At 58.8% G+C, this 18,237-nt stretch overlaps 8 protein-coding genes across 8 annotated transcripts; 4 read left to right on the top strand and 4 right to left on the bottom strand.

Annotated features, from left to right (window-relative positions):
* Positions 1-773: 773 nt before the first annotated feature.
* GGS23DRAFT_47285 (putative SAC1 protein) lies at positions 774-3,269 on the bottom strand. The gene is made up of 3 exons (XM_051514247.1): positions 2,945-3,269; positions 1,101-2,827; positions 774-1,035 (listed from the first exon to the last, which is right to left on the bottom strand). Exons 1-3 carry the CDS (start codon positions 3,150-3,152, stop codon positions 865-867), a joined length of 2,106 nt encoding a protein of 701 aa, XP_051371701.1. The 5' UTR covers positions 3,153-3,269; the 3' UTR covers positions 774-864.
* A 1,336-nt stretch (positions 3,270-4,605) lies between these two features.
* GGS23DRAFT_47248 (putative GTP-binding protein ypt5) lies at positions 4,606-5,893 on the top strand. Its single transcript, XM_051514243.1, has 5 exons — positions 4,606-4,777; positions 4,843-4,862; positions 4,935-4,961; positions 5,057-5,248; positions 5,331-5,893. The coding sequence occupies exons 1-5, from the start codon at positions 4,702-4,704 to the stop codon at positions 5,679-5,681; spliced, it is 666 nt and encodes a 221-aa protein (XP_051371700.1). The 5' UTR covers positions 4,606-4,701; the 3' UTR covers positions 5,682-5,893.
* An 801-nt stretch (positions 5,894-6,694) lies between these two features.
* On the top strand, positions 6,695-9,080 carry GGS23DRAFT_47074 (mitochondrial inner membrane protein Mitofilin). The gene is made up of 3 exons (XM_051514222.1): positions 6,695-7,000; positions 7,077-8,837; positions 8,954-9,080. The coding sequence occupies exons 1-3, from the start codon at positions 6,887-6,889 to the stop codon at positions 8,996-8,998; spliced, it is 1,920 nt and encodes a 639-aa protein (XP_051371699.1). The 5' UTR covers positions 6,695-6,886; the 3' UTR covers positions 8,999-9,080.
* Positions 9,081-9,978: 898 nt separating this feature from the next.
* GGS23DRAFT_46961 (uncharacterized protein) lies at positions 9,979-10,768 on the bottom strand. Its single transcript, XM_051514204.1, has one exon. The coding sequence runs from the start codon at positions 10,560-10,562 to the stop codon at positions 9,996-9,998; it is 567 nt and encodes a 188-aa protein (XP_051371698.1). The 5' UTR covers positions 10,563-10,768; the 3' UTR covers positions 9,979-9,995.
* Positions 10,769-11,318: 550 nt separating this feature from the next.
* GGS23DRAFT_46963 (uncharacterized protein) lies at positions 11,319-11,903 on the top strand. Its single transcript, XM_051514206.1, has 2 exons — positions 11,319-11,717; positions 11,843-11,903. Exon 1 carries the CDS (start codon positions 11,412-11,414, stop codon positions 11,643-11,645), a length of 234 nt encoding a protein of 77 aa, XP_051371697.1. The 5' UTR covers positions 11,319-11,411; the 3' UTR covers positions 11,646-11,717; positions 11,843-11,903.
* Positions 11,904-12,186: 283 nt separating this feature from the next.
* GGS23DRAFT_596761 (FolC bifunctional protein) lies at positions 12,187-13,848 on the top strand (the record flags this gene model as incomplete). Its single annotated transcript, XM_051518525.1, has 1 exon — positions 12,187-13,848. The coding sequence occupies one exon, from the start codon at positions 12,187-12,189 to the stop codon at positions 13,846-13,848; it is 1,662 nt and encodes a 553-aa protein (XP_051371696.1).
* A 532-nt stretch (positions 13,849-14,380) lies between these two features.
* GGS23DRAFT_605112 (FolC bifunctional protein) lies at positions 14,381-16,188 on the bottom strand (the record flags this gene model as incomplete). Its single annotated transcript, XM_051519708.1, has 2 exons — positions 14,381-16,003; positions 16,159-16,188. The coding sequence occupies 2 exons, from the start codon at positions 16,186-16,188 to the stop codon at positions 14,381-14,383; spliced, it is 1,653 nt and encodes a 550-aa protein (XP_051371695.1).
* A 220-nt stretch (positions 16,189-16,408) lies between these two features.
* Positions 16,409-18,200, bottom strand: GGS23DRAFT_47056 (uncharacterized protein). The gene is made up of 3 exons (XM_051514217.1): positions 17,857-18,200; positions 17,627-17,785; positions 16,409-17,542 (listed from the first exon to the last, which is right to left on the bottom strand). Exons 1-3 carry the CDS (start codon positions 18,050-18,052, stop codon positions 16,911-16,913), a joined length of 987 nt encoding a protein of 328 aa, XP_051371694.1. The 5' UTR covers positions 18,053-18,200; the 3' UTR covers positions 16,409-16,910.
* Between the last annotated feature and the right edge of the window lie 37 nt (positions 18,201-18,237).

Below are 18,237 nucleotides of genomic sequence, written 5' to 3'. Positions count from 1 at the left end.
TTTCCTTACCCCCGGAAGCCGCACCGTAGACAGCGGCAGGATTTACCTAATCTACCAGCTACCTGCCTGTTTATCTAGGCACAAGTCCGGTCGCCTCATCTGCGAGTCCGCGACGCGCCCCGGGTGTACGTCGCGCCAGCACATGGCCGCCAGTCCCCGGCCACCGCCCTGCCGAACGGAGAAGCGAACAGACCATGTCCTCTGATTGATTACTGCGGCTGCTGATGCGCCGCCTGCAACCCCCTCATCCTCCTACCACAACGCGTAGCCACACGCCGACTTTTCCCCTACCGCCAACCGCCTCCTTTGCTCGGATCTCTTTTTTCTCGCCCCGGGCTTCCGACCTCGGACGTTGAAACAACCCCTCCGGGATACCGCAGAGCAGCAAGGGCAGACAAGCCCCCTCCCCCGTGGCCAGCACGAAGCGCTGGCGCCGAAGAGGGATGGACGAAGATGAGACGCGAGAGCAGAGCTAGCAGCGCGCAGAGGGCCCGCGGCTGACGGGATGTTTACATACGGGGACAGGCTTCCGAAGCGGACGCGGACAAAAAAAGGAGGAAGTTGCTGTTGGAGAGATGAGAGAAAGAAACTGAAAAAAGGACAAAAAGAAACCCTCTAAAATATTTAAAAGGGGCAACTGAACAATGCTATAATCGGTGCCTACTCCCGTCACTCCGTCCATCCTTCCTGTCTCGCTGGGCCGGGAGAGCTAAGCTTCTCTCTTGCTCACTCGCACTCTCGGCTAGGTTTCCTCGCCCGTCTATAGCGTACATACCGCGCGTACCAAGGTTTCTAATCGGTCTCGCCCGTCCCGGTCCCTCCCACATATATTAATTAATATCCTCCTCTCCGTTACCCCCTACTTTACTCGATTCTCTTCTTGCCCTCCTCCGCGTTGAGGTACCGGGCCGCGCTCAGCCCGCGCTCGTGCTTCGCCACCAGCGGCCCCAGCAGCGCGTCCTTGCGCACCTTGGTGATGGCGTCCTGGTAGCCCTCCGTAGCCCAGGGTCGCGGGTTCAGCTTCGGCCAGTTTACCTACGCAAGTTATTAGTGCTAGGAAGCGGTGGGGAGAAGGGTGAAGATGGCAGAGGAAGACTCACGAATAAGATTCCGTGCTTCATCATGAAGTTGAAGCACCACCCGCCAATGACCAGCCAGAACAGGATGAAGATCCGGATGGACCAGGTCGACGAGCCGGGCACCCGTCTCGTAAACAGGGCGACGAGGATGAAGAAGACGCTGAAGGCTAGGATGTAGGGGATGCTCTGGATGGAGATGGGCCGCCGGTCCGCAAAGATGAGAGCGGTGCCGATGTTGGCGGTCGAGGGCTCGTAAGCGCCTAGGAAGAGGTCGAAGGCGTCCTGTCGGGGGCCGTCTCGGAAGTTGTTGAGGTAGTACCGGGTGACGGCGATTCGGCCGTCGGCTAAGGTGCCCGCCTTGGTGCGCTTGCCCAGGCGTGTGAGATCCGTCTTCATGGCGCCGGTGCCAGCGTACGAATTGGACACCGTATCCGCGTTGTCGGCCCATATGTTCCGGAACAGGAATTCGAATTCGGGGTCGACAGCCGAGAACGTCTCGCCCGGTTGGAGCAAGCCCAGCTCGACGAACATGCGGTCTAGCGTCCATCGCGCCAGCATGCTCTGAACGACGTTGGTGCGGTCGAGCGAATCCATGCAGTTCGTTCTCACCACGCTAGTCTGAAAATTCCTAGTTTCTATCCCGCCATTAGCAGGCATGTCGACACCGCGGAAGTATTGTTGCGCTATCAGAGAGTCGTGAAGCTGATCAACCAACTTCATGGCCCGGTGCATCTGTAGGCCTTTCGTTTCGTGGTGAAAGTCGAAATAGACATAGTGCAGACGGTCGTATTCCTGCTTCGAAGAGCTGGCCTCGATGGTATGGAACTTTTCGCCGGTTAACGCGTCGCCCTGGACTTTCTCCGACGGCGACGACGCGAGCATCTTCACCATCTGCTCGTAGGCTTCTTTCATCCGCTTCTCTCGACCGCTCTGGTTGACCAGATTTACTAGATAATTGTCCCCGTACAGACGTATCTGCTCATCAAAATGCTTCCTGGCGGCTGGGAGAGCTGTTTCGATACCCCGAACCTGCAACTTGGGGGTATACTTGAGAGCGTTGACCTCGGCCCAGAAGACGGGTATGCTACCCCGTGTCTGTACGTACGACAGTATCTGCGTTTCGGCCCCCCCCGAAGCTCCATACTTGCCGCTCTGCATATCGCTATTTCCAGCATATCCACCCAATCCACGGCCTGTATCGTTCAGGATGACTACCTGCTCGGTCTCGTTGTAATTTGCGGCACGCCCTTCCTCGTCGACACCTCTAGTGAGGTATCGAGTTCCGGCTCGGTACCTCGATTTGCGTGTGATCAGGACAACGGTCAGGGGTGTGTTCTTGAAAGTGGTGGGGCGGATCTCGAGGGTTCCCCATATTAGGGGTAGAATATAGGGGTCGGCGCCGGGCTGCGGTCCGGGTTGCGACCGGTTGCCCTGGGTTCGGAACTGGATCAGGTCGGCCTGGACAAACCTGTTCCAGAAGAAGCGGTCGTCGGCTCTCATCCAAAGCGGGAGCGACAGATCCGTTGAGGCTTGTCGCTGGAAACTGTTGGTGAGGTCGACGGAATAGGAGAAGTACATAGGGCCTCTCAAAATGAATGTCGTAAGCAGGGATAAGAATTGGTCCTCGTCTGGGTCGTGGACCTGGCGCTCGCGCATGGGTAGGAATTCCGTCGAGATAACCTTGTATACCATCTGGCCCTTGAGACGGCCCACGGGCAGGGTCTTGGTGATGATGATAGCATACTTGTCTATGTGACGTTAGCTTTGCCGGCATGAAGTTGGATTGTGCTAACAATAGGGGAATGCGGGATAAGGGTGAATTAAAGGGGAAGGCATGTAAACAAGAAGAGAAGAGGGCGGACTACCGAGTCTCAACCTGATGAAGCCCAGAATACCAGCTATGCTCGACACGCGGGAGACACGTTTATTGGGGGCGTGAGTAGCCTCGCTTAGCCTCACGTCTCCGGTGGGACGGTCGATGACGAGAGCAGGCACATTGGGGGAGGAGGGCGAGGCGAAGGTGTAGGATTCGGCGGCGACGTGAAGGTTGATGTCCCTGAAGGGGAGGGTCATGGTGGGCTAGCTATTCGACAGTGATGTGGACAGACTCGTAAAGGCTCCGGACGGTGGAGGGAAGAAGGAGCGAATGGGAATTAAAAAGAGGGAAGAGAGAAGGGAGCGAAGGAGAGTGTGACGACAGCAGAAACAGATCGTTTTGGTAGTGAAGTGAACCGGCGCAGCGTGACAGTAAGGGGGAGTAACGAGAGTCGGCAGCGACTTAAGTTGCCGACGATGGAGGCGGGTGGAATTAGGAACGAAGGTATGAAGCATCAAGATAAGCGACCCTAGTAATCTGTTCTGACGAAAGGGGACAGTCCCGGGACGCGACGATAAGGCGCGATAAGGAGGGCGCGGGCCACATATGACATTAGCCCAGATGGACTCCTGACCTCGTACCTACCTTTACATGGGTGCGTTGTCGGTATGCTTAAAGATGCGTATATGCATATACCTTGATGCATAAGTAACATTTGAGACGAGAGAGTTGGAAGTTCACTGGTTTGGAGGTACCTAGATACCTAGATACCTACCTACGAGCATATTTTGTGTAAATGGGGACGTACCTACCTAGGTACCTAGGTACTTAACGTCATCAATATCTAGAAGGTACATGACAAAGGTACCTGCGTCAAGCGACCGAGGGACGTGTCATCTGGGTCCGGAGAGATGAGGCGGCGCCCAAGGTTCGTGTCCAGACCCACGGAATAATCACCTGCGAAATTGCATCAAGGTCCAAATCGTTACACTCACCTGGGTACGCAGCATAAACGCAGAGGAATGTCGATATTAGGTAGCTAAGACGTACCTGTAGAGGCATATACCTTTAGACGCAGAATCTGTCCCCGTGTGAAGTGCCCGTGGCGAGAGCTTCTGTGTACCGGGTCTCCTCTCGTTATGCGCGTACATATACATATGCAATATGCGTACATTCGATCTTTGTGGCTGCTCCGCTGCCCACCCGGTCCAGACGGCTTCCTACCTTTGCTGAGCCACCTGCCAAATAATAGGTAGATACAGATTCAATACCTGTAGTGGGAGGTACATTACGTAGGCCTCAATGTACTTGCGTGTACTCGTACGGAGCCACGGACTGGCCACCTACCGACGGCGTTAGCTACCTGCCTAACCTGCCTTTTCCCCCTTCACCTGCTACCGCCTCTGCTGACCCTCCATTAACCCTCCATACCGTCACCTCGTTCATCAACATCGCATGTGTAGGCAGCCAGCCAGTATTTCTTCATCGCTACCAACACATATCCCCGACCCTGCCCCCGACACCCCTCAGCACTGCTCTATTCGTCCGCCTCCGCCGAATCCGACCGTCACGAACATTGAACCCTGCTTTCTCGCCTTCGGTCGGTCCACCTGACGTCTTTTCTGCACGGCCCCCCAGTCCCTCCCTCAGATAGCCTCCGTTGCTTGCGGACCGTCGAGAGCGACGACAGAACTTGTCTGCGATACGATACAACAGGACCCCATCGCCTCTCAATCACCCGCCGCCGCCTCTCCTTCCCTCCGTTTTCTCGACCTCGCACCTCACCTTGCACCTCCTCTCGTCCTCATGGCTTCCCGAGCAGGGCCTGCAGCAAGCCGCGGCGTGACCGGCCGCTTCGCGCAGTTTAAGTTGGTGCTACTAGGTATGGAACGCAGCTCGAACTTGGGCCTCGGATCGAGTGACATCGTGTACTGACGAGAGATGCAGGCGAATCCGCCGTCGGAAAGGTGGCTGACCCAACAAAGAACCCCGACTGACAATTTGGCCTGGGATCATGTCGCTGACTGTATACTAAACAGAGCTCTATAGTCCTGAGATTCGTCAAGGTAACCTGGCCCGACCTAGATCTACCCTGTCTTCCGCGCCCCCCACCCCCCCCTACGACGCATCCGCGCTGGCCACGTTGCTAACCCGTCTACAGGATCAATTCGATTCGTATAGGGAATCGACTATCGGCGCCGCCTTCCTAACGCAGACCATCTCGCTCGACGAGAACACTACCGTCAAGTTCGAGATATGGGATACCGCCGGCCAGGAGCGGTACAAGTCCCTCGCGCCTATGTACTACCGAAATGCGAACTGCGCCGTCGTCGTCTACGATATTACCCAGTCGGTACGTTTTCTATCATATGCGAGACAGACACGGTCCCACAAAATGCGGACCTGCGGGGTAGGCTAACGAGGGGGATATATAGTCGTCGCTGGACAAGGCCAAAGCGTGGGTGAAGGAGCTGCAGAGGCAAGCGAACGAGAACATCATCATCGCCCTGGCCGGGAACAAGCTGGATCTGGTGAACGAGCAGCCGGACAAGCGGGCAGTGCCGGCCGCCGACGCCGAGGCGTACGCCAACGAGGCTGGATTGCTGTTCTTCGAGACCTCGGCCAAGACGGCGGAGAACGTCCGCGAACTATTTACAGCGATTGCCAAGAAGCTGCCGCTCGACCAGGTCGGGCCTCGACATACCCGGCCGGGACAACGACCGGGAGGCGTGAGTCTGACGCCTGAGGGAGCGAACACGCAATCGGGCGGGCAGTGCAGCTGCTAGAGGCGTTCCCGGAGGCCGGCGGATCGTCTTGGGGTCTGGTGTAGCGGAGGGGTGGGGGTGCCTCGCATCATGCTGCTCTTCCCGCTGCGAGGCTGGCCGCTCATTCTTGTATCTCTGTTCCCGTGGCTTAGATGCGACTCTCAGGCGGCTAGTCTGGCGCGGCAGCTGAGAGACTGCGTGCTTGACAATGCGACGGTTGGCCCCGCGTAGTCCACCGAAGAGAGAAAGACTGGACGTATCATTTAGGAAGCATGACGGCGGGGAAACGCCCAGGTGTAAGTTTCATCGGGAGTTTCTTGGCAGGAGGGCATACGATTCTTTTTAATACCTGAACTTTTTTTTATCATTATTACTTCTCTTTTTCATTTCTTGGCTTGTCGACGTCCGAATTCGGGAAGCGTGTTGAGACTCTTGCTCGTGGCCGCTACGACTGGGCGGGTGCATCACGGTCAGGGTTAGAGCGAGGTGTGCAAGTATGCGATGTGGAACGAATGTGCCCCAAGACTGAACGTTGCCGTGCCATCGGCATGACGAGTAATACATTAAATAGAGAGAAATGTGTTTTTCGAGAAGCCTGAATTTCCGCTTCCTGTTTCCTACTTCCTGCCGAGGCGGTGTCCATCCCGGTATCAGCCCCAGGAGGTTGGTGTTGACTCGCGCAATGATAGCGGTAGCCCCGGGAACACATCGGATATCTACACCCAGACTCGACAAGGGGCCTATAATTATACGGATGAACAAAAATCCCACGGTAGATTTCCCAGCGTAAGAAGTACATAATATATATCGTTGTTGCTTGGTTGAGAGGTCGGTAACTTAGTATGAGCAACTTGTTTCGCATAAGTGCATACATTCACTTCGTATAGTAATCAATATATGCACATATAGATGTACATGTGCGTCTAGAATAGATACTTACCTAAGCACACCCAGAGTACTTTAAGGCGGGTATTTGTTAGCCAGGTACATTCGGTACCTCGATATGGACCCGCTCAGGCGGACGGTGGAGCGGACCTCAGTGGCCGCCGGCTGGTTGCCGGGATTGTCCGTCGGCCAAGAGGTACCGCAGCTCCCACTATATCTGATAATTTTCTGAAGCCTCCTGAGCTCTTTACCAGAGGTGAATTTATCCCGCGTGCGACCACTCCGCGAACCACACAACCCAAGAACGATAGCCGCGCTCCCGAGGCCCATTCGATGTCCTCATGTTGCGGACATCGTTGCGATCCGTCAGGGCTGTGAGCAGCAGGCCCGTTGCTGCTGCTCGCCGTCAGTGGCAAGAGCCCGCCATCGCAAGATCGGCCGCCGTGGCTGGGAGGGTACGGATACGACGTGGAAATACGCACAGCAATGCTGCCACCGTGGACACCCAGCTAACCTCCGTCGCGAGATTAGAGATACTATGCCGATATCAAGAAGGCTCCCTCCCCGAGACCAAACCCTCCATCGCCGCCTACCCCCGCGAAGACCCCGGCCAAGCCGCTACCCGCGCCCGTGAAAAAGAAGGGATTCTTCCGTCGACTGTACAATTCTGTTGTGACCCTTGTGCTCCTGGGCGCCATCACCTTCGGCGGTGGCGTATGGTATTCACGCGTTAACGACAATTTCCACGATTTCTTTACCGAGTATGTGCCGTTCGGGGAGCAGGCCGTGCTCTATCTCGAAGAGCTCGACTATAAAAAGCGCTATCCCGGCGGCGTAACCGCTGGTGGCCGAGACAAGGATACGGGCTCCAGGGTGAAAATATCCCCCCAGAGCGGCGCGTCCTGGCGAGTAGCAGACAGCGGCACACCCGCCGGCAGGCAATCGAGTGCGACACGCGATGTGGTTGCCAGCAAGAGCGCCGCCGCCGCCCCCGGACCCGACAAGAAAGACGCCCCCCCCGCCGAGGTTCAATCCGACGAAAACAAGCCCATAACCAAGCCCGCCGAGCCACCGAAAGCCGCTGTTTCCCCTGCTGCCGCCGCACCAACCACTGTTCATGCGCCCGCCCCGCCAAACGCGGCGGAGAAACCTCAGGGGACGCAAAAACAGAAGTTCATTCCTCCTGAAGTTAATGAGCCGTCAAGGTTCCCGCCTGCTTCTCCCATCGATCCCCTCAAGGTAAAGGATGCCGACGAGCCGCTTGTGCAGGACCTGGTGAAGATGCTCAACGATATTATCACCGTCGTAAATGCTGACAACGACGACGGCCGCTTCTCATCGACTATCTACAAGGCGAAGAATGAGCTTAATAAGGTAGGCTCTAAGATCCGCGATCTGAAAGCCAAGGTTGAGAAGGATGCCGCTGCGCAGGTTGCAACCAAGGTCAAAGAATTTGAGGCCGCCGGCAATGAGCTGGTCAATCTTACCCAGTCGGCAATACGCGCACAGGAAGCCGAATGGAGGAGAGAATACGAGGAAGAGATGAAGCACATCCAGGCGGCCTACGAGGCGAGAATCCGGACGGAGCTCGAGAGGGAGAAGCGGATCAACGAGGAGAAGCTTGGCAATCTGCTTCTCGAACAAGCCGTCGAGCTAAAGCGGGAGTTCTTGCGAGATCTGCGAGAAAGCGTCGAGCAGGAGCGCAACGGCAGGCTCGGCAAGTTGGAGCAGCTAAGCTCGGCGGTCAAGGAGCTGGAGCAGTTGACGACAGGGTGGAACGATGTGGTGGACATGAACCTCCGGACGCAGCAGCTGCACGTCGCGGTGGAGGCGGTACGGGCGAGCCTCAGCGACGCGGAGCACCCGCGGCCGTTCGTGCGTGAGCTGGTGGCGCTAAAGGAGATCGCGACGGACGACGCGGTAGTCGGGGCGGCGATAGGGTCGATCAACCCCTCGGCGTACCAGCGGGGGATCGCGACGCCGGCGCAGCTGATCGACCGATTTCGACGGGTGGCGGCGGAGGTGCGCAAGGCATCGCTGCTCCCCGACGGCGCGGGCGTAGCGAGTCACGCGTCGAGCTGGGCGCTCAGCAAGGTGCTGTTCCGCAAACACGGGCTCGCGGTCGGCAACGACGTCGAGAGCGTGCTCACGCGCGCGCAGACGCTTCTAGAAGAGGGCGATCTCGACGGTGCGGCACGCGAGGTCAACGGACTGCGCGGCTGGGCCGGCACGCTGAGCCGCGACTGGCTCGCCGAGGTGCGGAAAGTGCTCGAGGTGCAGCAGGCGCTTGATGTGAGTTTTTTTTTTAAAAAGAATTCAACTCCGCATCCTTCTCGTTTTCCCTTTTTGTCGTTTACAAAGCCATCCATCAGTACATATGTAATGATATGCTGACACTTGACTGGCAGGTTATCGCTACCGAGGCTAGGTTACAGAGTTTACGAGTGGAATAATTTCGTCGCGTCCGTCGTTACCGTTTAGATAGCGGGAGGGAGAAAGGTAGAAAAGGGTGTCATGTTAGAGAAGCAAGACAAGCATCTTCGTTTTTGTTTTCTTTTCTCGCTCTCTTCATTCCCACTTCCCCCTGATTCCCCCACCCTTGTACATTTTGTAGATTCATCCTCTTTCTCGACCTCGTTTTTTTTCCCCAAAAAATAAGTCCTGAACCCTCCTTGCGCATAGTTGCCTTCCCTGTCTGGATCTACGAGAGAGCGGCAATGAAGAGCAAACGGTGAACGACAGGAGGTTAAAAAAGGAGTAACATAGGCAGTGGAAGAACCGGACGGAGAAGGGAGGGGGGGCGCGGGGCAAGGAAAGAGGGAGGAGCGGATGGAAATAGGGGCGGCGGAGACGGGGATGGGAAAGGACGGGGGCTAACGGCATGGCATCAGCAACAGGATCGCAGACGGACGAAGAATCGACATCTGCGTTTGAATTTTCTTCCTAGTGTGTCGATTATTTGTTCTGGTGCATTCTTACTCCACGATGGATCGAGAGAGTGGGAGCAGCTATACATGTTTTTTCTTAAATCAAGCTGCTCTTAGGCTCGTCGCTACATTCTAGACAACGACGGCCTGTGTATGATGCAGGCAGGGTGTCGGCGGCGTATCGTGCAGGAAGCTATGTCGGCCTACGTGTCTGGATAGGACGCGTCTGCATTTTCCTATGACATGGGTGTAAACCTACATAGGGAAAGAAGGAACCGGCTGAGTGTTTGGGAAGGGCGTGCTGAACGTTGCAATCTTTCAATCCAGAGACTAGATCCGTCTTGCCTCTTAGACCAACTTCTGAGATATCCTCCTTTCCCTCCTCCCCTCCCCTCCCCTCTCGGCGTCGGTATAGCGCCTAGTTACCCTCATACCATATGGCACCGAGTGAGGGGGCTGTTGTGTTTTTTTTTTCATAAAAGAATTTAAAAAAAATTGTCCCTTCACGCTCTGCCGGTAGATGCTAGCCGACCCGCTCGAACTCCCAGGCGAGGCCGCCCTCGGCCTGGCGGACGATAGTGCGGCCGTCGCTGCCCTTGTCGAGCTTCCAGAGGTCGTCGAACCAGCGGGAAAGGAGGAGGTAGCCGCCCTGCTTGTGGCGGCGGACGCAGAAGTACTCCCAGGGGCGGTGTAGGCGGGCGGAGGCGATGATGCGGCCGTGGCCGTCGTGGCCGAGGAAGACGCCGAAGGCGGGGTTGCGGAAGCCGAGCCAGCCCTTGGTCTCGACGCAGTCCCAGTGGTAGCCGCCGCGGTCGCCGGCGTGGTGCTCGAGCCGCAGCTGGCCGCCTACTATGGTTAGCAGCCGCCTCGTCGCCGGGTCCCGGATGATGTACGTCGCGCCTGGGTGAGGCACCGTCTCCTCGCGGGTGCGCGTGTCCGACAGCCCAGTGAACGAGGCGGCTTCGTAGTCGGGCAGCCCATCCGATGCCGCCGTCGTCGGCGGCGTGAAGGCGGCGTAGCTGGTCTCGCTGCTGTTGCTCGCGCCCATGGATAAGAGGTCGTCCGCGTCGAGGCTCGGCTTGACGGGCATGGTTCGGAGGCACCTCCAAATACGGGCCACGCGTCGCGGCCGGTGGTGACGACGACGAGGATGGCTGCTACGGATAGAGATGCGATTGAGGGTTTAGAGAGCGATCTATGTTGTAGATGGGTAGACGGAATCAGGGTTTACCCCCAAAGACAGGATGGAGAAGAGGGGCGGTTTTGAGGAAGAGGAGGGGTTGGTTATCTTATGCCGCAGTCGGTTCCCTCCCCTTGTGCAACCGCGCTTCGCCACGCCAACCCGGTTGCCGTCGTGCCATCGCCAGAGTGACGGGTCAATCACAGCACACGAGGGCCTTCGCTTAGCGTTTGCCGCAGCGGCCATGGCTGGCGGCTCGCTGCAGCGCGGCCGGAAAAATGCGAAGAGGGAAACGAGAGGTGAGAGAAAGATGGTAACTAGATGCGTCGGTGCAGGCAAGATTCGCCGAGCACTACCTACCTATGGCTTAATATTACCTTGCTGAGCTACTTTGCGGCTGTACTGTGCTGGGTTTCTTTTCCACGTTCAAGCCATTGGTACCATAATCTCATAATAAATCGTAATACCGGCTTAGACGTTTCTTAATTACCTAATTGCCGACGAGGCTCGGGGAATGCATTCTAGCAATATGAATCATCTTATACCTACATACTTCCCTAGGTAATATTACCTACCTACCCGTTTCGGAGTATTGCGTGCACCTCGATGATTATGCAGAATGCTGACCTGGCGGTGGGGTGAAAAAAGTGATATATCAGGATAGACACATCAGTTGGACCCTCGTTGCCTGCCGGAGGCCGTGTCCATACCGACCCTACTGCTGACAAGCCACTTGTCTCATCGATACCATCATGGGCCATGCCATACCATGCTCGGCGTACTGGTAGTATACTTCTCCACCATGTCCTTTGTCTCCCTCTCGCTTTTCTATTACGAACCACTTCCTCCATTCGGTCTACCTGTCAGCCACTCTTAGCGCACGCCCACCTCCCGGACCCGGAAGAGGGCCCGAAGGAGGACCCACTTTGCCGGGACGATAGCGACGGGAACGGAGTGCCGCCTCTCTTCGCCTTAACGTGGACGTTCACGTGAGCCATATCAGTTGTTAGGTACCTTAGGTACCTACAAACCTGCCTAAGGTTAGGGTGTACCTAGATACTTTAGGTAGGTACTATATACCTGTCCGTTTGGTGATGCAAATGTACCTAAGGTACCTACCTTCTAGGGAACCTAAACTCCGAAATTTACACCTGCCAGCTCCCTCTGCTTACAACCGCAACTACCGGCAGGTTGGCCGTGTTGATTCTCGTTACAGTCTGGCATGCTCGGACCTTGGGAAATTCCTTGCGGCCCGGACAATCTTCTCAAGCCCTGCCAGGGGAATCCAAAGCGGCAGGGAGGCCGTCATGCAGCAGCATCTGAAGACGACGGCGTGAACCCCAACTCCGTGCTGATGTCGAGCCGAGTGGACTGACGACGGCTTATGGCTTCGTATTTGACGTCTATCCAGAGAGGCCCGTTCGTGAATACTACACATAGCCTCCTTAGACGTGCGGTAAGCTCGCCGGACGGTGCCAGGTTACCCACACATTTTTATACCAAAGCAGACATCGCCTCCCGCAGATCGTCCACCATGGTGGTTCCGGCGGTAGTACCACGTACCTATGAATCAGCGCTGAAGCACCTCGACTCCATCCAGTCGAACCGCGCCGTCACCTCCCTCTTTACCCCCCGCCCGGCGTACCTCGACAATGCCGGTGCGGGACCTTCCTCGCCGGGACCCTCTATCGAGGACGTCAACACGGTCGCCATCCCCGAGATGCTCGCGTGGCTGCGGCGCGCGGGCCTCACCACTGACGAGCTCGCCGCCCACCTGCGTTGCATTCACGTCGCCGGCACCAAGGGCAAGGGCTCCGTATGCGCGTACCTGACGTCCATCCTCGTCGCCGAGGGCGCCGCCGCCGCCGGCCGCGTCGGCACCTACACATCGCCGCACCTGGTCTCCGTGCGCGAACGCATCGCCATCGACGGCCGGCCCCTCTCGCGAGACCTCTTCACCCGCTACTTCTTCGAGGTCTGGGACGCGCTGACGGAGTCGGCGCGCGCTGAGACCACGGCTGCCGGCGCGTCCGCAACCGACGAGGAGCTCGCCGGCCCCGCCACCAAGCCGTTCTATTTCCGGTTCGTGACGCTGGTCGCGCTGCACGCGTTCCTGCGCGAGGGCGTGCGCAGCGCCGTCGTCGAGTGCGGCATCGGCGGCGAGTACGACTCGACCAATGTGCTCCCCGCGGCCGCCGTCACTACCACCGTCGTGACGCAGCTCGGCGTCGACCATGAGGGCATGCTCGGCTCCACGCTGCCCGACATCGCCTGGCACAAGTCCGGCGTGTGCAAGTCCGGCCGCCGGTGCTTCACGCGGAGCCTATCTGGCCGCGCCGACGCGCTCGAGGCCATGCGCGTCCTGCGCCGCCGCGCTGCCGACAAGGGCGCTACCCTCTTCGAGCTATCCGACGCCGAGGTGGAGACCTGGGGCGGCGTGCGCGGTCGCGAGCCCGGGAACTTTGAGGGCGCCTTCCAGAAGTATAACCAAGCGCTGGCTTTGCGCGCCGCGGCCGAACACCTGTGGGTGCTGTCGCGGGAGGAGGAGAGGGGGGAGCGCCCGGCGGTCGCAGTGCCGGAAGGCGGGCCACAGCGCGAAGGGTCGCTGACGGCTCTGGAGGCGAGATTCGGCGACGGGGTGCGCGCCGCGAGGCTCCGTGGCCGCTGTGAGACCAAGGCCGACGGGCGCCTCGCCTGGCACATAGACGGGGCACACACGGAGGACAGCTTGGCCGAGGCGGCGACGTGGTTCGTGGAGAAGCGCAGGGCGCTCGCGGTCGGCGCCCGCGCGACGGAGACGAAGACCAAGACGGTCCTGCTGTTCAACCAGCAGGACCGTGACGTGGTGCGGCTGCTGACGGCGCTGCTGGCCGGCCTCAAAAGCGAGGATGACGGCGAAGGGGGGAAGCCCAGCCCAGTTTTCGACGTCGCCGTGTTCACGCGCAACGAGCTCGCGCCCCGCGGCGACCCCGACCTCGCCGTGCAGCGCGCCGCCGCCCACGCCATGCGCCGACTGAGCCCGCCGACGGCCACCCTCGTCGCCGACAACGTCCAAGACGCCGTCGCGCGCATACGCGCGCTCGCGGCCCCCGGCCCCGACGCCGACGCCGACGCCGAGGTCGTCGTCTTGGCCACAGGGAGCTTACACCTGGTCGGTGCGCTGCTGCGCGCGCTGGAGCCGGAGGCGGAGCTGTGATGGGCAGAGGGTCGTGTGTGTTGTGGGACGGAGAGCCGGATGGCGGGACTTTGGGGGAGAGGGGAGGTTGATGCTTTTGCGAGGCAGGGGGGGGAAAGGGGGGGATGGCCTGGCGGTCGTGGCGTGCTGTATTCATCGTATATCTAACTCTACCTCCCCATCTTCCTGCTGCCCTATGGCGCGAACCGTCGACAGCTACGGGACCGCGTGATTCGGCTACTGTGCGCACCCCGCGAACGTCTCCCCCCTCGCACATTTTTTGTCACAGTAGAGATACCCCATGTATTGCGCCACTTTCTAGGAATAGACATCAAAAAGGAACCACATACGGTTTTAATACGGGTTGAGCCGCGCCGTCCGTCCGTGAACCCCGCCTCGCTTAGTCTACGTCCTAATCTAGATGTACGCCGTCTGCCTAGGGTATTCCTCCCCCTCCTTCTTGCTCGTCGCCGATGAAACTAGGAAAGCTAAGGCGTTGCTGAACGGGGGACTGGTACGATCTCCCAGCGCAACGCGTCGTCGACACCGCGAATCACAGCGCGTCCGCGCCCTCTAGGATCTCCAGCGCCCCCCCAACCAGGTGCAAGCTGCCGGTGATGAGCGCGCGAACCGTCCCCGGTCGGCCTTCTCCCCCTGCCCCCGCGGACGCCGCTTCGCGCCCGAAGGCCCTGACGTGCTCGATCGCCTCCTCGATCGTCGGCACGACCGCGACCGCGGCCCCCGGGTCGATCGCGGTCCAGCGGTCGGCGAAGGCGCGCTGCATTGTCAGCCCCCGGATCGCCGCGGGGTCGTGCTGCCTGTTGACGAAGTCACGCTTGTACCCGGTCGCCGCGCGTGTGACGTTGGAGCAGAAGAAGACGCGGTCGAACAGTGGCGTCGTGTCTGCCGCCGCCGCCGCCGCCGCTTTCTCCGTACTTCCGGCCCCCTCCACACGTTCGTACTTGTCGTGGCTGCGGTGGTGGGCGAGGAGGTGCGCCTGCAGCGTCGATGCCACGACATCGAGGAACCCGACCGCCTCCTCGCGCCCCTGCTGGTTGAAGATGAGGGCCCGGGGTTGGCGCTGCAATCCGGGCGGGGCGGCCGCGGCCGCCTGCGCGCACTCGCCCGCGAACCAGCGCGTCACCATCCGCAGGCTGTCTACCGTGTGCGCGCCGTCGACGTGCCAGACCACGGGGCCCTCGGGAAAGACCTCGCAGCGCCCGCGCCACACCACCTTTTCGATGCCGTCGACGAACTCCCGGCTTAGCGGGGCCGCGGCGTCCTTGGGGACGGCAAACCCCGGGTCAATCCGGCGTAGCGCTGTCTCGGCAAGCGCAATGCCGAGGCTCGCGTTCCGCTTCTGAAACAGCGCGTCGGGGCGTACGCCGACACCTGCGAGGCGTGGGTTGACGGGCAAGACGGTAAGCATGACGCCTTTTTCGCGGGCCCGGTCGCGCAGTACGACGGCGGCCTCGGGGACTTGCTCGATAGTGAAGGCGGGGCTGCCGGCCTTCATGATGCCGCCCTTGTGCCAGGCGATGCGGTCGACGGTGCTTCCGAGTGCGTAGACGTGGTCGATGCCGAGCGTGCTGATGCCGGACGCGACGGGCCGCTCGACGATGTTTGTCGCGTCGAATTCGCCACCGATGCCCGTCTCGTACACGGCCACGTCGATGCCTTCCCGCAGGAAGACGTGATAGCTCATCAGCGTCAGATACCGCGAGTATATAGGCCGCGTGGACAGTGGCAGGCCGAGACGCGGGTCGACGACCTCGGCGCGCCCTTCGGCGGCCTCGGCCTCACCGAGCTTGTCCCAGACCTCGAAGAAATAACGTGCGAAGACGTCCTCGCTAATGGGGACGCCATCGATCCGTATCCGTTCTCGCACGGCGATGAGGTGGGGGCTGGTAAACAGGCCGATGCGACGCGGCACGCCGTGAGTCTTTTGATACTGATAGAGGATCGAGGCGGCGAAGGCGCAGGTGCTCCCTTTGCCTTTGGTGCCAGCGACATGTACGATGTTCAGGCGGTCGAGGTCGGACGGGGTGTAGCCGATACGGCGCAGGTAGATGCGCATCTCGGCGATGGAGGTCGCATCGGGGCGTATGCCGGCCTTGCGGCGGGCCTCGATAATTTGATATGGAGTTTGGAGCGAGTTGAGGGCGTCGATGGCGTCCTGAGGGATTTGAGCGTCTAGTCAGCCTGCGCCTATGCATGCGCGCTCGGAGTCGAAGTGGTTCAGAGTTTAGGAGGAGCGAGGTGGGGGCCCAATATCTACCAAGCTACTAGGCGGCGTGAATAAAGGAGAATAGGGGCTGAGACTGAGAATACATTATACGTCCGGCCGCTTTGCGTCGCCATCGTGCGGCGGAGGATGGAGGTGGAATCGAAACTTGGACGGTTTATTGTGCATAGGCGGGAAATGTGGGTGAAGTCGAAGCGTCGGAACACATGATGCATTAATAACGAGACCTGGATGGGTCTTCGCGCTTCACCAGGTTCTCGAGGATGCCTACTAAGTTATATAGCGAGAGAATAGAGAGAAAACAACGGAGAGATCGAGTCAAGTGAGACGGGCATTGCGATATCGCTCAATGCCATGTTATTCCGTCTAATCGCTGCCAATTCGCAAAAGCTTATCGCTATCTCCGCTATCGACGGCGGGGTGGAGAAACTCCGTTGTACTTACCTACCTACCTATCTTTGATACCCCTCATTGTTTGAATCGTGACCGACAGCCCGCTGTATCGGCTTCCCCGCAGCTGTCGCCACAACCCAAGATAGAGAGACGATAGAAGAGACGGCCTATATGTAGTCCTGTTTGAACACAAGTAAGGAAATTATGTTTTAACATTTCCCATCAAATTTCGGGGATTGCAAGTCCGATATAGGTAGCTGTGAGAAGCGTATACCTACAGATGTTACTGATGTGCCCGGAAAAAGATGAAAGGACTAGGCCACAGGTAGTATCTGTGATCATAACTAGGTGCCTGTCCTTTGACACTTCCCAACCCATCGCCTGTTTATATTAGGGATGTCCTAGGGGCTCCCGAGTTGAGGGGCCAAGTGGGCAATATCTGCACTTATAGAATACGGTACGGTAGCCTCGTACGCCGTCGAGACATCCTGCTAGGTACCTTGAAAAATATTCGCTTTGGTATACCTATGATATCCTGGCTGTGCCGCACGAGCGGCCTGTGGCTAGATAGGACCGTTCTCGGAGCGCTTTGACCCGCGACATCGTTGTAGCTGGAAGCAGCAGACGCAAGCGACAACACCGCAAGATAAGCCTGACGAGAGCACGTTGACGTCACGCGTGCCGCCTCACGATACCCTCGGCGATCACGTCCCAGACCCAGGGGGCACGGGCGGCGGCGTTGCGCTGGATTCCGAAGCGGCCGACGGCGCGGAACATGTACCACTTGCGGGCGGCGTTGGCGGCGGCGGTGTCGCGGGCGAAGTTGACGAGGCCGAGGCGGGCGCGGGCGGGGCGCAGGTCGGCGACAGCGACGCGGCTCAGGCGCGGCTTCGCGACAGCGCTCATGGTCGTGATGTCGAGCGCGGCGCGCGGCGGTAGCGCCCCGACGTACGCCCGTAGCGCTTCCTCCGACACCCGCGCGAACGGCGGCAACCACAGGTGAATGTGCGACACAAACGGCGACGTCACGTACGCTACGAAGACGAGCGGCACCACGGCCGCGAGCGCCGCTGGTTGCTGCACGTTAGTGACTTAAGCCGGCAGGGCAGGGAGGGAGGGGAGGGGTCGCGTGGCTTCGGGCTCGGAGCAGCGCCGGCTTACTTCGAGCTGCTGTGGGCGATAGGCCCTCCTTGTTCAGGTACGCGGGCGTCACCACGAGTCCGAAGAACGTGAATGTGAAGAGTGTCGAGAGCTTCAGACACGCTAAGAAGGTGGTCCTGGCCACACCCGCGTGGTAGATGCACAGGTTCTCCGGATACGCTACGTGCGGGTAGAGGCGTGGGTGTCAGCTAGATAGAACAGGGTTATCGAGTCTGCCAACTTCGACGAACCGAATTTTCGTAGTGGCGGGCCAGAGCTGGCTTGCGTGCCCAGCCTGCTTGCAGTTGTCGCGAATCTTCGACATGCTGACTGAATACCGTGCTTTAGTGATAGACCGCGCAATGCTACTAGACCCCGTGGACCAGCGGCATTAAAGCTTTTGGTAGCTAATTGGGTCCTTCCTAAGGGGCGGAGATATAGCATCATGGGAAGAATCTAGAAAGGATTTCCCTGGTGTCCTCCTAATTTTTGCGCATCGTTTCAAGATAGTTTGAGTGAATGGACCGCGATGCAGTCAACAAGAGAATTCTGTGATGGGCGCAGACAGAGGTATAGCCAATACCTAGGAGATAGGTACCTCATTACTACCAGGTAGCAAGTGAGTGCCAGAT

Source organism: Durotheca rogersii (assembly GCF_024521655.1).
Source record: "Durotheca rogersii strain YMJ 92031201 chromosome Unknown GGS23scaffold_10, whole genome shotgun sequence".
Taxonomy (NCBI): Eukaryota; Fungi; Ascomycota; class Sordariomycetes; order Xylariales; family Xylariaceae; genus Durotheca; species Durotheca rogersii.
This window is presented reverse-complemented; position numbering and strand designations above follow the sequence as displayed.

What these genes read in the sequence shown, in the direction of transcription:
- GGS23DRAFT_47285 (XM_051514247.1), bottom strand. Translation starts at nt 3,152, where the DNA reads ATGACCCTCCCCTTCAGGGACATCAACCTTCACGTCGCCGCCGAATCC. An exon ending in CTTCATCAGGTTGAGACTCG is followed by an intron (nt 2,828 to 2,944) that starts GTAGTCCGCCCT and finishes AACGTCACATAG; the next exon opens with ACAAGTATGCTATCATCATC. An exon ending in TGAAGCACGGAATCTTATTC is followed by an intron (nt 1,036 to 1,100) that starts GTGAGTCTTCCT and finishes TAACTTGCGTAG; the next exon opens with GTAAACTGGCCGAAGCTGAA.
- GGS23DRAFT_47248 (XM_051514243.1), top strand. Translation starts at nt 4,702, where the DNA reads ATGGCTTCCCGAGCAGGGCCTGCAGCAAGCCGCGGCGTGACCGGCCGC. An exon ending in GCGAATCCGCCGTCGGAAAG is followed by an intron (nt 4,863 to 4,934) that starts GTGGCTGACCCA and finishes TATACTAAACAG; the next exon opens with AGCTCTATAGTCCTGAGATT. An exon ending in TCTACGATATTACCCAGTCG is followed by an intron (nt 5,249 to 5,330) that starts GTACGTTTTCTA and finishes GGGGATATATAG; the next exon opens with TCGTCGCTGGACAAGGCCAA.
- GGS23DRAFT_47074 (XM_051514222.1), top strand. Translation starts at nt 6,887, where the DNA reads ATGTTGCGGACATCGTTGCGATCCGTCAGGGCTGTGAGCAGCAGGCCC. An exon ending in CGGCCGCCGTGGCTGGGAGG is followed by an intron (nt 7,001 to 7,076) that starts GTACGGATACGA and finishes TCGCGAGATTAG; the next exon opens with AGATACTATGCCGATATCAA. An exon ending in AGGTGCAGCAGGCGCTTGAT is followed by an intron (nt 8,838 to 8,953) that starts GTGAGTTTTTTT and finishes CTTGACTGGCAG; the next exon opens with GTTATCGCTACCGAGGCTAG.
- GGS23DRAFT_46961 (XM_051514204.1), bottom strand. Translation starts at nt 10,562, where the DNA reads ATGCCCGTCAAGCCGAGCCTCGACGCGGACGACCTCTTATCCATGGGC.
- GGS23DRAFT_46963 (XM_051514206.1), top strand. Translation starts at nt 11,412, where the DNA reads ATGCCATACCATGCTCGGCGTACTGGTAGTATACTTCTCCACCATGTC.
- GGS23DRAFT_47056 (XM_051514217.1), bottom strand. Translation starts at nt 18,052, where the DNA reads ATGATGCTATATCTCCGCCCCTTAGGAAGGACCCAATTAGCTACCAAA. An exon ending in CCCGCCACTACGAAAATTCG is followed by an intron (nt 17,786 to 17,856) that starts GTTCGTCGAAGT and finishes ACCCGCACGTAG; the next exon opens with CGTATCCGGAGAACCTGTGC. An exon ending in ATCGCCCACAGCAGCTCGAA is followed by an intron (nt 17,543 to 17,626) that starts GTAAGCCGGCGC and finishes ACTAACGTGCAG; the next exon opens with CAACCAGCGGCGCTCGCGGC.